The 17,899-nt window shown below is 42.0% G+C and overlaps 1 protein-coding gene across 4 annotated transcripts in view; it reads right to left on the bottom strand.

Annotated features, from left to right (window-relative positions):
• LOC147033869 (zinc metalloproteinase-disintegrin-like ohagin) overlaps window positions 1–17,899 on the bottom strand; it is a 154,431-nt gene that overhangs the window by 98,563 nt on the left and 37,969 nt on the right. For all 4 annotated transcript variants that reach the window (XM_085872054.1, XM_085872048.1, XM_085872050.1 and 1 more), the window contains exons 3-5: window positions 6,894–6,970; window positions 5,508–5,586; window positions 1,017–1,093 (exon numbers count right to left, since the gene is read on the bottom strand). In XM_085872054.1, coding sequence (XP_085728180.1) covers window positions 1,017–1,093; window positions 5,508–5,586; window positions 6,894–6,970 — 233 coding nt within the window. The remainder of the gene's footprint in view (window positions 1–1,016; window positions 1,094–5,507; window positions 5,587–6,893; window positions 6,971–17,899) is intronic.

The raw sequence follows: 17,899 nt of genomic DNA, 5'->3' as shown, positions 1-17,899 counted from the left end.
TATTCTTTCTCCTCCTACCCTGACGCCTCAACTACCTCTTCATCGGAGATACATACACACCTCCTAACTGGTGCTCATCATGGCAGAGACAATGCGTTTTTGGGTGGGAGACGATGCTTAATTGTCGCTAACAAGTCGTGCAGCGTTTGCTGTTTTGGGACTCAGTGTCTGCCTCACCCAGCTAGAGGGTTCAATAACGAGACAGCAATAATATTTGGACAACAAAGTTGCTAAAATGAGTCTTTATGCATGAATGATGTATCTGATTGATTGTCCCATTTTTCTCGCCATCAGATTATATGTGGACTGGATATGGATTGTTTATAACTTACATCTTGGGGGTCTCCTATATGATTTCTGCAGACTTTCATTGTTCTGCATGCATGATGTGTCCAAAGTGTGATGACAGTTTCTGTTTTTACCATCAGTGCTTCTCATGTCCATGGTGGTATTGTTATGTGTGTGCCATTCTTGTGTGTTCAACAATGTGTGTGCTGTACCTCGGATGCACGTTAGGCTGGGCGTCCTGTCTGCTGGCATTAGTTGGTGGATATTGAATATCCCATGATGTCCTTTGTGAAGATTAGGTGAACAGTCATTGGCACGATGGCAAAATTTCGAATTCCTGCCCTACACTTAGTCAAACAGCAGGACTGACCAACCGGTTGGTGAAAGACTTGGGCCAAACTTCCCCCAAGGGAAACCACACCAGAGCATGGGAATAATTGTGGCCGTTAAAGAAGAAGAGGAAGAAGAAGAAGAAGAAGAAGAAGAAGAAGAAGAATGTTAACACACCGCCACGAACATGCACACACACCTATGACCTCCCCTACCCCAACCACACCCCGTGTCCCACCGGCTGGTCCCACAAGGAAAGAGTTTTCTTGTTCCAGTAAAACAACTATTCCATTGTTAACATCAATATTATTACAAGTCACATGATGAACTGAAAAAAATTTATCACCATTAAATGAGCCCGAGCCTTTGATATAAAAAATAAGGGGTAATCGACTCACCTGAGCCCTGCGCAGGTGCTCAGACTCACGTCAGATCCCTCCACACCCTCCACATCCCCATGGTAAAGGCAATGATCCTTTGCAGCGGGCGGTACGTCCGGCGTGAGGAGGGAGAGAGAGAGAGAGAGAGCAATGTGACCCCCAGGGAGAAGGACAGGGAAGAGTGTCAGGACAAATCACGACGAGCTCATCACCGACCATCGTCCTGGATCGGTGTGCATTCCTTAGAGTACAGTAGAATAAGTCAACATTTCACCAGAATCGTTCAAAACGTGAAAAAAAAGTGTCAAAACTGGTCCACATGACTACATTTATATGCTCTTTCATAAAAGAGCAGGACACGCATGATCAGACTCCAATTACGGCCGCCATCTTGAATTTCAAAATGGCCGCCACCAAAATTTTCTTTGACGATATCTCGGTCACCAAGAGGCCTAAGTACTTGAATAAAGAGTCTAACCCAATGTTTTCAAACACAAGGAATCCAACGAACACACTTATAATGCTCCATTTTCAGTCTTTCTGCTTTAAAATCGAAATGGGACCCTTTCATAAACAACTAAACACTTAAAAGTGTTTGCTCGTTGTTTGATATCCAAATGCTATGAGGGTGTAGAAATGGCTTTATCCAATTTAATTGGTAGCGTCTCTCTTGCCGGTAGAATATTCAGAAGTAGCACCAGCAGGTCTGCCACAAACTGACTTGCATGCACCAGTTGTTGAAGTCAAGTAAAAGCTGAATCAAGCGTCATGTCCGCATCCAGAGAGAAAGAAGACGGCTGGTTGAGTGCAATGTTAGAACTTGTATCAAACAAGATGGAACTTGATACCAAAGACTTTGTCTCATGGGCAGCTTACCATGCCAATAGGTAATCAGCTGAGATCAGACCAGTGTCACCCATTGCGTTGATGGCTTTGTTCACAGAACCAGCACATACGCCAGCTATGATAGCACATGCTATGCGTCTTGTGTCGAGGATGATTCAGCATTTGCACCCTGATCAAATACCTGTGATAACTCTGGATCAGCCATTATATTCCATTGCGAAACAAATCCAGTGAGCATGGCCAGACCATTTGGCGAGGATAAATTTGTGGTGGTAATGGGAGGTCTCCACATAGAGATGAATGTGTTGAAATTACTCGGAGATTTCCTCAGTGGTAGCGGATGGACAGCAGTTCTTGTGCAATCTGAAGACACAACATCTGGTCGAGCTGATGTAATATTGAAGGGTTCGCATGTCACCAGGTTTCGCTATGTACATCAAGTAACGGCAGCAGCTTTGCACCTCCTTCGGAAATCTGCGTACATCACATATGCCAAATCACTTGGGCCAGATGATGACACAATGGATTTTGAAACTTGGCATCAAGTCAATTGCAGTAAGGTTCCTTAATTCCAATACTGGGCTTTGGTTCTGGATCTTGAACTTCTACTCTTGCAATTTGTGCATTTTCTGCATGAAGCAAACTTTGAGTTGTACGTTCAGTGCCTTGGACAAATTGTTCCATGGATGTTTTCTTTGGATCATACAAATTATGCAAGATGGCTCCCTATCCATATCAAGGACATGGTAGAGCTTCGTCAGCAAGTGCCGTCAGTTCATGAGCAATTTGAGAAGGGTAACTTTGTGGTGCAGAGATCACCTCACACTTTCTCTACTATGGCTATGGACCAATCCCACGAACAGATGAATGATCACATCAAAGGAGATGGCGGTGTGATTGGAATCACTGATAATCCTTCTGCTTTGATCAAGTGGATTACAGCTCGTCCTGAAGTGGCTCGAATCATCGACGAGTTGGAGAATTCATTTGGAATTACTTCCACAAAATCTACAGAGCACCATGATCAGGGACAATCCACTCAGTTGAAATTTGCCCAACACATCAAAACTGTGATTGCAACATTTGAAGAATTAGGTAATCCCTTCACAGAAGATACAAATGATCTGAACGTGCTGGACACAATGGAGGTGATGACAGAAGATGCAATCTTTAGGCTGAGGAATGTGGAAGCAAATGGGCAGTCAAAATATGACATATGCTGCTGAACGCTTGGAGCAGTAAGTAAAACCAATTTCAGACATCATACCAAAGAACAACATGGCTCCCTTCCACAAGACTTCACCCTCAAAACACTCCAGAACATCACACCAAATTAGGACTCTGAAAAGCAACTGTGAGTTGTTTGGCAGAATGTACATATCTTGTCAGTCCCGAGAAGGGGACATGGATGAATTCTTCAGTCATGAAAACCAGGGATCACCACCTTCTCTTTCAGAGATGGGAGAACTGAGGCAGTGTACTAAATCAGACCTTATTGGATGTTTCGACAAGCTGGCTACCAGTACGGCTTCTGAGTGTGGTACACCAGAGGTAGATGCCAAGATTCTCGATGGATCTGTTAGAGTCAATATGCTGCTTCCTAAGTCCGGCTCAACATTCGGAGACGATGCTGAAAATGTGTTCTTGCCTTATGTACTGAGAAATCTGCAAAACACAAAACGTCTGGATGTTATATGGGATCGGTATATTGACAACAGTTTGAAGCGTTCAACGAAAAAGAGGAGGGGAACGGGGAGCCGCATTATTGTCACAAATTCTACGCCAATTCCGCAGAACCGGCAGAGACCTATAGTATGCTACCCTTCACGTGGACCAAAATAAGAGTGAGCTGTATCATTACCTATCACAGTGCGTCGCTAAGTTATCCACACAAGAGAAGGAGCTACATAGCACACAAGATACCAATGTCATCTCTTCCCAAGAGTGCAACATAGAATCTTCTCCAGCTCCATGCAACCATGAAGAAGCCGATACGAGGTTATTTGTGCATGCTCTCCATTGTGCACAAAATGGCCATCACAGAATCCTCATCAGGTCAGTCGACACTGACGTCGTTGTCCTTGCAATTGCCATATTTATCTTTATCTTTATCCCTTGATGAACTATGGGTTGCAAATGGAGTCAAGAAACATTAAAGGTTAATACCGGCTCACACGATTGCAAACAGTCTTGGTGAAAATAAGGCCAAAGCTCTTCTGTTCTTCCATGCCTTCACTGGCTGTGACACGTCGTCGTCATTCAGTGGTATTGGGAAGAAAACCACTTGGGACACCTGGACCAATTTCCCTGATATAACAGACACTTTCTTGAGTTTATCTCAAGAGCATTCATCGGTCTCAGATGAGAATGTGTGTCAACTGGAAAGGTTCGCCATACATCTTTATGATAGAACCAGTGAATGCACTGAGGTGAATCAGGCAAGGAAGCTTCTGTTCGCGAAAGGAAGACAAATAGATCGCCTACCCCCCACAAAGGCAGCCCTCACGGAACATATCAAGAGGTCGACCTACTAGGCAGGACACATCTGGGGCCAAGCGCTGATATCTAAGTAGCAGTTACCAAGCCCATGCGACTGGGGATGGACGAAGAATGCCATTGAACAGTGGATACCTTTCTGGACAGCACTTGCCGAGGCGGACAAATCCTGCACAGAGCTGATCAAATGCGGCTGCAAAAAGGCATGCAGACCACCATGCAAATGTTTCTGTGCATCTCTCCCCATGCACTGAACTTTGCCATTGTGCAGGAACATGTTATCAGACAGATTGAAGTCAGAACTGTATCTCGACCAGATGAACTATACTTGGGACAGTGTATATGTCATTTTAAAGCAGAAAGATTGACAATAGAGAATTTTAAGTGTGTTTATTGGATTCCTTGTGTGTGAAAACATTGGATTAGACTCTTTATTCATTATGCTAGGTCTCTTGGTGACTGAGATATCGTAAAAGAAAATTTCGATGGTGGCCATTTTGAAATTCAAGATGGCGACCGTAAATGTATTCTAATCAGGTGTGTCCTGCTCTTGTATGAAAGAACATATAAAAATGGACATGTGTGCCAACTTTCACACTTTTTTCACAATCTGAACGATTTTTCTTTAATCTACTGTACTATTATACAGCGTTCACAGCCGACGTACTGGTCGAGTGTGGATGAAAGAATTAAATAAATAAATAAATAAATAAATAAATAAATAAATAAATAAACCAACCACCAAACCGAAGATCCATAAAACTCACCACTCAGCAATTCCATGGTGCCATTCCCATTCAAAGGTGCATGAAGTGTACAAGAAACTGAATGATAACTGAAACCCTAATGTGTTCAACTCTTACACTGCATTGCTCTCAAGTGGGTTGTGATTTGGTGGGTCGCGTGTTGGGATAAAATGGCCACAGATTGGAGCACCGGATGGACAACTGGCAATTAGTTAAACACAATCACCTGATATGGAGGCAATAAACAACCAACCAACTAACATCACCTGGTATGGAGGCAATAAACAACCAAGCAACTAACATCACCTGATATGGAGGCAATAAACAACCAAGCAACTAACATCACCTGATATGGAGGCAATAAACAACCAACCAACTAACAGCACCTGATATGGAGGCAATAAACAACCAACCAACTAACCTTGCTGTGCGATGTGCTTGCAATACGGGTTCCATTTTCCAAATAGTGAACTTCCGTAAAACCTGACGACAGGAGGTCTCTGTGGGGATGGAGTGGGGTGGATAAAAGTTCGGAACAGGTTGTGCGTTTACAGGAAGCAATTGTATTTTAAAATTTATCAATGTTGTACATTTGCCAAGCAGTAAAAACTGCTTCGGAATGGCAACCTGGTCCAGGATTGCGCGCCCCCAGCCAATGACACTGAATTGGTAACCCGATGTGTCGGACGGAACGAAAAGAATGATTATTATCTCCACCGCCGAAGGTGAAGGGGGTTATCTTTTCACCCCTTTTCTGTCTGTATGTCTGTCTGTCTGTCTGTTTCTTTGTTTGTGTGCAGGATATCTCAAACATTTGTGGACAGGTTGGGTGTGTCGCAAGGACGAACTGATTCGATTTTGGTGAATATCCGAATCCGGGTCTAGATACGAGAATTATTTAATTTTTAAAGTGATTCTTCACCATTGAGAGATGGGGCCAAACAACGATATAGTACTGGATAACATGATATTTCAAAAATTTCATGGGCCTGATATGTTCTCTTGGATCAGGCATTGTGTGGCAGAGGTACGCGCTCCGCCGAGTGCCCTTCTAGTTTATCTATATTATCATGGAGTACGGTAGTAATCATGATGTAGGGATGGTGTTGGAAATTTTTTTTTTCCGCGAATTGAAATATTATATTATACAAGCGCGAAATGCTAAATGACAATTTCAATTAAAGCAAGTGTTTTAAATCCCATAACAACAAGGATTTACAAGGGATTTAAGGAACAGGAGGAGGCCATTCGGCCCATCATGCCTGTGTGACACCAATACCAGATTTAACCAATCCGTCGATACCCCTTCCCTTCGTGTGCAGCCTTTTGGCTGCCACACTGGTCCTCATTTCACCGACCTCAGAAGGATGACAGGCTGAGTCAATCCCCTGGTGTTAATTCAGTGACAAACAGGGCTTGAACTCAGGACACTAGGATTCCTAGCCACCACCCTAACCACTAAGCCAACACCAGGTTTAACAGGATTTCACATATTTGAGGTTTTGACACTTTAAAAAAAAATCATCAATGGAACTAGAATAATGTTTACATGTTTACTCCAGGTTCTCACTGAAGGAGCAAACATTGCACTGAACAGAGAGCAAGAGCTGCGAGAATGGACGAGCACAGTCAGCAATGAGTAATACAAGACCCCAGCTGTGATTGCAAGCACATGCAGAGGTGCTGAATTCCTTAAAAGAAGGATCCACAAACGCGTGGATAAAAGGCAGGAAAAGAGGAGAAGTCTCGAGTGGAGGATGTGGAAACGACTCAGGGTGTGAATCACTTCCTTTCCTGGAAGACTTACTCGTTCTTGTGCAGCCTCAGCACAAGTGGTCTGCCCTCGGCTCGGATGGCAAATCGCTGCGCCCGGGGATGTTGTGCCTGCACCCGACAAGACATCGGATGGGAACCTCATACATTGTCCCTCTCTCTCTCTCCCACACGGGGGGGAGCAAACCGGATCACATGTCCTATTGAAGGCTGAACACACGGTCAATGCACAAAGAAAGCAAAAGATTCCAGATATTATTACAAACAAGCTGAAATGAGCTAAGATCCTCGTCCTCTGAATGATGACGTCATAAAAACGAATATGACGTCATTATAATGTATCAGGTTTGCGATAAATTATCTCTGCTAATGCCCGGCTTGATTCCCGCAAACAGAATTCAAAAAGCTTGCCTAGTTTCGGAGATAATTTTTTTAGGCGATTTCCATTAGCGGAGATATTTTGACGTCATAACTTTTTTTTCGAGGCGGAATTTTCAAAATCGGAGATGGTTACTGTCTGCGCAGGGTATTTTTACATATATACGCCAAGTTTCAGGAAGTTTCGATGAAAACTGTAGGCTGTGAAACAAAAAAGTCCACAAGAACAACAACGTGAGTAAGACCTGGAGATCCTCCACGAGGATCTAAAAAAAACTTCAGCATTCTAATCATGAGACACATTGTGTTGTCTGCAAGACAAATGTGATGCAAACAGATGTTCTTGAAAGTCCTGGCTTCTGACTGCCTGAACAAGTCCAACATCCCATTCCCAGGGCGTGCTGGATGCTCGATGCTCTCAACAGTATCGAAGACGACGTCCTCGGTTGGGATGTTCGGGAAGACAACAAACCTGTTTGAGCACCTGTTGGACAGAAAATAAATAGCTCGAGGTTCTAGGTTCGAATACAATACAGCATAGTGTTTACTTCTCCATTTTTATTTATTTGTACGCAGCCTGTGGCTGCTGGTTGCATCATTTTCTGTGGGCACAGCTGTGCCGCTGATGTAATGCCCCTTAGTCCAGCGGAAATGTGAAAAAGCGTGTTGCGGCATCATTATTAAGTTTTTTGGTTGATTCATCATCTCTGAGCTATCCTGAATCAGAATCAGCCGGGTACCAGACTCGCACCCTTGAGGAATTTTTTTTAGAGGCGAAAAACAAAATGGTCACCGCCGACTTTCGATAAATTCTGTTTTGGGCAAAATCTTCACTTTTAATGCACTTACACACAATTTTGGTGTCCACTACCATGTTTTCATGGTCAAGGAATCCGATAATGATAAAATTGAAGGTGTATATTATAAGACCTGTCTCATATTTTCAAGATGGCCACCATTTTAATATGAAAAATGGCTATTTTTACAGTTCCGCTGATCACTTCGAGTAAAAAATTGAATTTGATGAACCCTCATATATTAATACGAAGTACAATAATAGTTAATGACGGCTGAAGTAACTTACTTGCAATGATCAATGAATTGATGATTATATTGGAATACGATTTTTACACAAATATATCCGGATACGTGTGGATAGTTGACTATGACTTTGGGTTATGTCCTAAAGTAAGTATGTACATGTATATGATTTTGAAGTTACCTTTTATTTTTAGGCAAACTAATACTACCTTTGTTAAGGATGCAATGTTCTACATTATGTTCAATCTTCGTCATCGTCATGATTAGCAGCTACTGCCCTTGTCTGTTCGTTACGACAGTCTGATCCAGCATTACAACCGCAAAACATCGAACATGACATCTGTGCTGCCACACAACCACACCTCCCGGTGGAACATGGCCGGCGGGTGGAGCATCCACACTTGATCAGCTGCAGAATGGTGACTGGTGCAGCAGATACATCAGGTGGAAGTGTGGTTGGACACAACGTCGCACCGTCCTCACCTTCTTGCCATCCATACTTGATGGGATCCAAGTTCGGAGGGTCTGAATGAGTGGCCGATTTCCATATAATGACTTGATGATGAGCGCGATGTACATGTCGAACAAAGGCATCATGCGACGGGGGCAACGACTTCAATTTCGGAGCAGAGGTAATCATGGAGTTGGCCATCTTAGACTTCCACAACTGATACCGGAATGTGGACATATCACCTTCGACTTTGGAACCACAACAGGCAGCAATGAAGGTAGTTGCCTCAGATATCATCTTTTTCTCGTCTGCTTCCAGCTGACCAAGTAAGGTGGGATGATGTCCGCCCATTAGTACCTTCAGCGCTGTGGCCTTTCCAATGCCAAACAAATACGACACAGTATCACATCCGGTCACAGCATGTACAGCAGGCAGATATTTGGCGATGCTTTTGGGTTTCAGTGCTGTTTGGTGAATGTCTACGTTCGCCCTCCCAGCACACGAACTCTCCATGCTGACATCCATAGTCATCTTTTCCTCGAGGTAGAAATGAATCAACAGGACAAAGACATCTGTGTCGGCGCAGACCACTTTGATGTGCGAGTCACCACTGACACCTGACACAATTCTAACTAAGTGATGGATGATGATGACATCTGCTTCTTCATGGTGAGTTTTCAGATCCTGTCTCTGGAGAGGGGAATTGTTCCATACCTGTACTGGTGTAGGATCTTTTCCGGTGATCACCAGTTTGGGCTGGTTGTCCACAATGTGGGTCATCAGATACTGACAGATCAAATCGATCAGTGGTACTTTGTTGTAGGCTACATTTAGGACCACTTTTTGCGCTGGAAGTGTTGTGTGTAAGTTGAGTTGATGTTTTCGACTTGAATCATGACCTGCGCGACTGGATCTCATCATTTGTTTTGTGCTGATTTTGATGTACCTGTCGAAAATCAGGAATACGTCACAACACTTCAGGTGGTATTTGATGGTTCCCATGAAGTTGATCACATAATCCTCAACTGTACCATTTGTGGGCCAATGTACAGTCCATAACATGGCGCATCCATCGATGATGACAGCATCTGGAACACCTTGGATTCGACTTGATTGCTCAACTTGGAGTATCGTCTTCAGGATTGCTTTCGACTGAGCCTGCATCGCACCGCTCTCATCAAACAAGGAGGCTGGGACAGGGGACAGTTCGTAAGAGAGGACATCCTTGATATCAATATCCCTGTATTGTTGGAGACATATGACTCGGGTGTAGATCAATTCGGTATCATATACTGGCCTTCCATCCAGCTTGATGCTCTTTTTGGTCGAAGTCATCAGGGTCACTTTCTTGGTTCGTGTCTCGTTGAAGCTTGTTGGCCATCCAGATTCAAATTCCGCCATCTGTTGTCATCCAATCTTGAGAGAATCATCAACGTTTACCTTGCCTGTAGCATGAAACATAGTAGTAGACTCCAAAATTGTGTGTGGAAGTGTATTATAAGTGAAGATAAAGCCCAAAACAGAATTTATCAAAAGTCGGTGTTGGCCATTTTGTTTTTCGCCTCTAAAAAAAATTCCTCAAGGATGCGAGTCTGGCACCCAGGGCCGGATTACGATTTTGTAGGCCCCTGGACTACAGATACTGTGAGCCCCCCAGTGATAATTACCAAAAAGCACGCAAATCGAATTTCGGATTCTTGAAATCAGTTCATTCAACTTCTACGACATAGCGTCAACATTAGGCCCGCATCGATGGGTGCAAGTGGAACACCACAAAAAGAGAGAAGAGATATTGTGATATTTTCAAAACTAAAAGAAGTTTTTGAAATATTAAATTAATTTGACAAGGCTAAACAAAATTAAAATTCAAACATTTGCTTTGCCTAAATTCTTGGTAACAAATTTCTCCAAAAATCAGTAAATTGTAAAAATTTTGAGAACATCATTTTCAATTGTCATGACAGCTCGTCTGTCAAGTCGTTCTTGTGTCATTGTTGACCTGAGTACATTCTCAATACGTTTCAACCTGGAGAAACTTCTCTCTCCAGTCGCATTAGTTATCATTAAACACAAGTAAATCCGTAATGCTATTTCAACATTTGGGAATGAAGAAGTTAACCCATTTTTTAACCACAAGGGTGTAGATATCAGAAGCTTGCGGTGTTTCTGGCTTGTCCCTGAATTCATCAAATTGCCCAACAAAGTTTTTTTAAAGTGAACAATTTCTGGCACAAATCCAGGCTCGATGTCATCTGAGTGAATCTTCTGAAACTTGGCTGCCGTTGTTGAAATGTCTTCATCGTTCATTGTTGGAAATTCGACCAGGAAACCAAACAACGAATGAACATTTTTTTACGCTTCAATGCGATGAGAAATAGCTGAGCATAACTTATCCATGATGGGTAGATATGTTTCCACCTTAAACTTCTGGCTTCTTCGCAAAGTTTAATTTAGAAGTTTAATAGCTGATTGAAGCTCCAGTGTTTCATGTTGAAGTTATTTGCTGACCGCAAAGCAATGACGAAAGAACAATCAGGAAAGTTTCGATGGAATGAGCGATTTGTTGACCTGGCCCTAAGCGAGTATGAGATCGTCTCATTGTAATCAGGATTGCCAGCGCCAACTAGTTGGAATAATGGGCAAGAAAAAAATTCCAGTATATTATACAGTATATTAATTGAGCCCTTTTTAAAGAGATAATTCAGCGTACTTATAACTTTCATTCTGCATTTACAAATTAAGTAACTTTTCACAGTAAATTAATTTTACTTAATCTCTGGAGGCCCTCAGCTGGCGGGGGCCCCGTAAAGCCCATGCCTTCACCCGGCACTGCTGGCACCCGGCTGATTCTGATTCAGGATAGCTCAGAGATGATGAATCAATCAACAAAACTTCATAATGACGCTAAAGCACGCTTTGCCCTGAAATGGCTGTTTGGCATCGAGACTACCTGTTAGCAGCAAGCTGGTGCTCATTTTGCCAACTTTGGAAGGATGGCAGGCTGAGTCAACCCCACATGGTGTTAATTCAACGGTTAGACAGGGGCTTGAACTCAAGACCCAAGGATCGTTAGCCAACCACCTTAATCGTTAAAGCAACACCAGGCCTCACTTGTTCGTAGTTTACCAACATAATGCATCAAAAGGACGAGCCCAGCTTTTGGAAGTGACGGTAAGAGACATTGGTGTTGAAGGAAATGTAAGATGGTTTCCGGAGGTTGTAAGTACGGAGTGAATTCATAAAAAGTTGGTGCAAGGAGTCAAAAAGTCTTTTCCCCAACCTTGAATGAATGGTCGTGCACCAGTGATACTGAACACAGGTGCTCGTCCCCTTCTGTGTACTTTCCAAATGAGATTACACCTGTTTTTTGTTGTTTAAACAGATGTGATGAGTTTCCTCATATGCTACTGGAATAGAAGTCACGCAAAAGGTTCAAAGATTTCTTCAAAAGAAAAACTTTTGATTGTGTGTGATTGTGTTTGATTGTGCGTGATTGTGTGTGATTGTGTGTGATTGTGTTTGATTGTGTGTGATTGTGTTTGATTGTGTGTGATTGTGTTTGATTGTGTGTGATTGTGTTTGATTGTGTTTGATTGTGTGTGATTGTGTTTGATTGTGCGTGATTGTGTGTGATTGTGTGTGATTGTGTGTGATTGTGTGTGATTGTGTGTGATTGTATGTGATTGTGTTTGATTGTGTGTGATTGTGTTTGATTGTGTGTGATTGTGTTTGATTGTGTGTGATTGTGTTGATTGTGTGTGATTGTGTTTGATTGTGTGTGATTGTGTTTGATTGTGCGTGGTTGTGTTTGATTGTGCGTGACTGTGTTTGATTGTGCGTGATTGTGTGTGATTGTGTGTGATTGTGTTTGATTGTGTGTGATTGTGTTTGATTGTGTGTGATTGTGTTTGATTGTGTGTGATTGTGTTTGATTGTGTGTGATTGTGTTTGATTGTGCGTGATTGTGTTTGATTGTGCGTGATTGTGTGTGATTGTGCGAGCAGTGTTTCACACACATTTGGAACTCACTGCAGATGATTGAAGGGATATTGTGACACCAGTGAGGAATGAATGAATGTTGTGACACCAGTGAGGAATGAATGAATGTTGTGACACTAGTGAGGAATTAATCTATCTACGACTCCAATTATTAACTGTGGGAAAGTTTTTGGCTCAAGTCTTTCACGAACCGGCTGGCCAGGGTTGAGGTTCGACCAAAATTGACTTTTGGCAGGAATTTGTAATTTGTTCAGGGTGCCGGCAATAACTCATGTACCGTGGGATCTTTAACGTCCACCAACCAATGCTCGCAGAAGGGACACCCGGCTTAACATCCCGCTGGTAGAGGAAGCACTTTGTGATGTGAAATACCAAATTAAACAGTTTATAACCGGGTCAGGAATCGAACACAGACTAAACAAAAGGTCAGTGTGTTTCCTATGAAGTATCCTGTCGGGCAGGTAAAAGGTGTAATATGGGTGGATACTCACAGCGTCATATAAAGGTTGAGGAGCAGGCTCTACCTTCTGTGCACCTTCCATTAATTGGGCTTTAGTTTACTACTCACATGGAATGGATTCCTTGTGTTTTAAGACAAAAGGCTACAAAGCCATGTTGTAATGCTTTCACTACTGGTCTCCTATCCATGGTGTACTGGCCTGACAATCTATCTGAGTTGTAATTGTCTGGCTGGTAATTAGCATGACAGTCATTTGATCCCTCCAGGCATGAGACTGTCCCATGTGGCTCCTCCAAGTCAGATCAGTCCCAGTACAAACTGTCCACACGGCGTGAGAATGATTTTTTTTTTTAAATCACCATGACTGTGAAGTTATTGACATCTGATTACCTTTTAAGTAGTTTATCCAATTTGCACAACAACGTGGGATCTGGTTATCCAACGTATGGCACGTCAAACACCGTACGCAGCGTATCATCGAGGAGTTGAATCAGAATGTGTTTTCAACACAAGTCTGTACCTTAAGCCAGTGGATAAACACCATTCACCCTATTGACTGCTGGGGAAACGTGTGAGGGAGTAGCTCGGGCGAGTGAACTTTCAGGTTCATGGGGTGACGTCTTGGTGAAATCTTCAGGATGTCTTGTGGAGAACAAGAGACGGGCTCGAAACAATATGTTTGTTAGGCAGTGTAGCCAAATGGAGTGAACTGCCATCGGATTGCCTCTCACGATTTAAAATACTGAAGCACCGGCATTAAGTTAAGAAATATTACACACACATGTATATATATATATATATATATATATATATATATATATATATATATATATATATATATATATATATATATCTATCTATCTATACAGTATACATCTATATCTATGTCTATACATATATATATATATATAGCTATACAGTATACATCTATATCTATGTCTATACATATATATAGCTATACAGTATACATCTATATCTATACATATATATATATATAAAAAAAAAAAAAATAAAAAAATATATATATATATATATATATATATAGATATACATCTATATCTAGAACTATAACTATATCAATATCAATATATATATATATATATATATATATATATATATATATATATATATATGTATAACTATATCAATACATATATCAATACATATATATATATATATATGTATAACAATATCTATATATGTATATGTGTCTATACATCTACATCTATAACTATAACTATATCTATATAAATATATATAGATATATATATATATATATATATATATATATATATATATATATATATATATATATATATATATACATATACATATATATATATATATATCTATGTCTATACATCTATATCTATACATATATATATATATATATATATATATATATAGCTATACATCCATATTTATAAGTATAACTATATATATATATATATATATATATATATATATATATATATATATATATATATATATATATATATCAAAATCTATATATATATATATATATATATCTAGAGCTATATCTTTATCTAAATGTAAATTTAACTCTAAATATCTCTCTATATACTCTCTCTCTCTCTCTCTCTCTCTCTCTCTCTCTCTCTCTCTCTCTCTCTGTCTCTCTCTCTGTCTCTCTCTCTCTCTCTCTCTCTCTCTCTCTCTCTCTATATATATATATATATATATATATATATATATATATATATATATATATATATATATATATGCACAGAAACACATACATATTGTTGCGGATTCGCGCCCGCCGGCGTGCTGACGGCCACGTAACTCGAATCGCGGCACGTCGCCCACCGGACGGACAATCCAGTCGTGACCCTCTCGGACTAACGCCGGGAACCAGTCACGGGTGGACCTTTCGGTCTCACCGCGATCGAGCCAATCAGCCCCCGCGTGGGATAGGGTTGCTCGCCAAATTCGACCTACCTAAGTACCCACGCGGAGGGTAGACCGGGCGATCGCACCTCGCCGCAGGTCGACTTCGGACACGGGCCACTTAAGCGACCCGTTCCGTACTATCGGGATAACCGAGCGGTGTTATCGTCGGCCTCGACGGTTCGATTAATTATCGGGCGTATTCAGCCCACTACCAACCCTTTACGTGAAGCAAGATGAGGATTCAATGAAAGAAATGACGAAGCGAAGCGGAAAACAGTTCAACACAAAGCACATTTATTCGCGATGAACGGAAAGCACACATATTCAATTCCACCAAAAGCACATAGAAAAGAAAAGAAACACAATGCAATTTTACACAAAAAGCAAATGCGACAATGCAGATCTAATACCGATTACGCGAGTACACGGCAACACTTATACAATTTTACTTCACAGACGGCGCCGACAACACATATTCAAAACCAAGGAAAAGAATACCCTCAAGGATGAGGCGGGCCTGAGGCCGAGACCGGGTCGGGCCTACCCGTCTGGTGATGAGACGCGGAGCGGCGATGGTGCCTCAACTCCGCGGGCCTCGCGGACAGTGTCTGGTAGGGGGTGGGAAAGGGGCCCCCTTTGTCGCACTATCTCAGCGCGGGGGGAAACAGGAGGGGGTTGCTGATGCTCGGGGTATAGAGGATTTCCACTCTGCCTCGAGTCCCGCGACGAGCGTCTCCACCTCGGCCAGGTCGCGCCGTCGGCCTCCCTGGTGTGCAGCTCCCTGCACGACGCGAGCACCCCCTCGTCTGCCCTCGCCGCCTCTCCACAGCTCCGTCCCCTCCGTTCCGACTCCAACGCACACGACGACAACCAACTCCTTCTTGCTTCTTCTTCCCAACTCCACCGCCCGCGAAGTCTTAACTCTTATCCCCCTTGACTGACGAACGCGGTCGCTTATATCAGCCCCGTGGCTTCGCTCTCTCATCTTTGACCCCCTCCCTTCGACCTTTCACCTCGCTCCCCATTGGCCCGAGAAAAAGTGGGCGTGAATGCTTTTTGATCCATAAATTTGCATATATCGATCGCCCTCCAACGCCCTGGGGGCGGGGCCAAATCGCCCCTTGCTCACCGATTGGACGGAACAAAAGTGGGCGTGTGTCGTTTTTGATCCGTTTTTGAAGTGGAAAATCCGTGGTTTTGTACACGCTGTTCGGCGCGCGCCCTGCACGAGTCCAACACCGGTACCCACAAGCGGCGCAAGAACGGTGGCGATGCGACGGTTGCGAGGTGTGACGTGAAGCGGCGCCGCGGTGGGTGGTTGATGTGGTGGTTGGTGGTGGTAACAATGGCGGTTGGTCCAAATTAAAGATAGTAAAAGAAAAACGGCTATCCTGAAGAGTCGCAGCACGCATAAATGACATGTATTCCCACTAGACAACGGGTTTGGGCCTAACTACACATATACTTACCGAGATATCTCACCTAAGGGACCTGAATGGTGGTTTGCGAATTTGGTAACCACAACAATATACTCACGGGGTTCACCCTAAAAACTGCATTTGATAATTACCTCCGCCATCGAAAGTGAAGGAGGTTATGTTTTCACCCCTTTCTGTCTGTTTGTTTGTCTGTGTACAGGAAATCTCAAAAAGTTGTGGATGGATTCGGATGAAACTTGGTGGACATGTTGGGTGTGTGACAAGGAAGAATTGATTCAATTTTGGTGAAGATCCGAATCCGGATCCGGATGTGACAATTTTTCAACTCATTCTTCACCATAGAGAGATAACGCTAAACTAATGTATCGTATATCTCAAAAATGTATTGGGCCTGATATGTTCCAGTGGATCAGGCATTGCATGGCGGAGGTATGTGCTCTACCGTGTGCCCTTTTCGTTCATATATATATATATATATATATATATATATATATATATATATATATATATATATATATATATATATATATATATATATATATATATATATATATATATATATATATATATATTGTTTTTTCTTCACTTATTTATATTTTCATTTACGGATGCTTTCCAAAGGTTGTGTGATTTTTTTCTGGTATACCAGCCTCGATGTCCATCAGCACACAAAAGTTTAGCTTTCTGCATCACCCTGAAGGTACCAATCTTTAATATCAATCAGTGAGTCAGTGGTTCGAAAGATATATATATATATGTGTGCATATATATATATATATATATATATATATATATATATATATATATATATATATATTCATACACACACACTGGAGAGATACTTGAGAAAAATATACACAAGAAAGGAGCAAAATGAGAGTCAGACTTTCAGGATAGAGATTGTTTAAATATACAGCAAGCTGAGGGACAGGGGGTATACATGTTTGAGTTATGTCAACAAGCATTCGATCCCTGGTGGGGAAAGCATGCATTTGAACCATTCTTACACGTCAAGTGAAGATGACAGGATAGCTGAATCACTATGGCAAGGTTCCGAGTGACATGTCAGTCACAAGTTTGAAATCTGAATTAATGAAAAACATGTGTGTCGGCTCAAACATTTCGGCATCATGGGAAGTGGAGCTAACTGTGCTGCACGTAGTAGCTTTCTTGTTTGAATTTTGAAAACCCTACAGTGAAACAGGTCCATTAGTTCCCGCCCTGGGCCACGGTAAGAGAGTTTGGTGAAGAGAATGTTAACAAAAACATCATTTCAAACAGCAATGGCAAAGAAAACTCGAGCCAAGTCGAGGACGCTTCCCACCTAAAGCAAAGATGAAAGATGTCAAAAAGTTCTA

The sequence above is a fragment of the Eptatretus burgeri genome, chromosome 1 (genome assembly GCF_056783735.1).
Source record: "Eptatretus burgeri isolate ZD-2024b chromosome 1, Ebu_testis_v1, whole genome shotgun sequence".
Lineage (NCBI taxonomy): Eukaryota > Metazoa > Chordata > Myxini > Myxiniformes > Myxinidae > Eptatretus > Eptatretus burgeri.
Note: the sequence above shows the minus strand (reverse complement) of the source record. Positions and strands in the feature narration are given on the sequence as shown.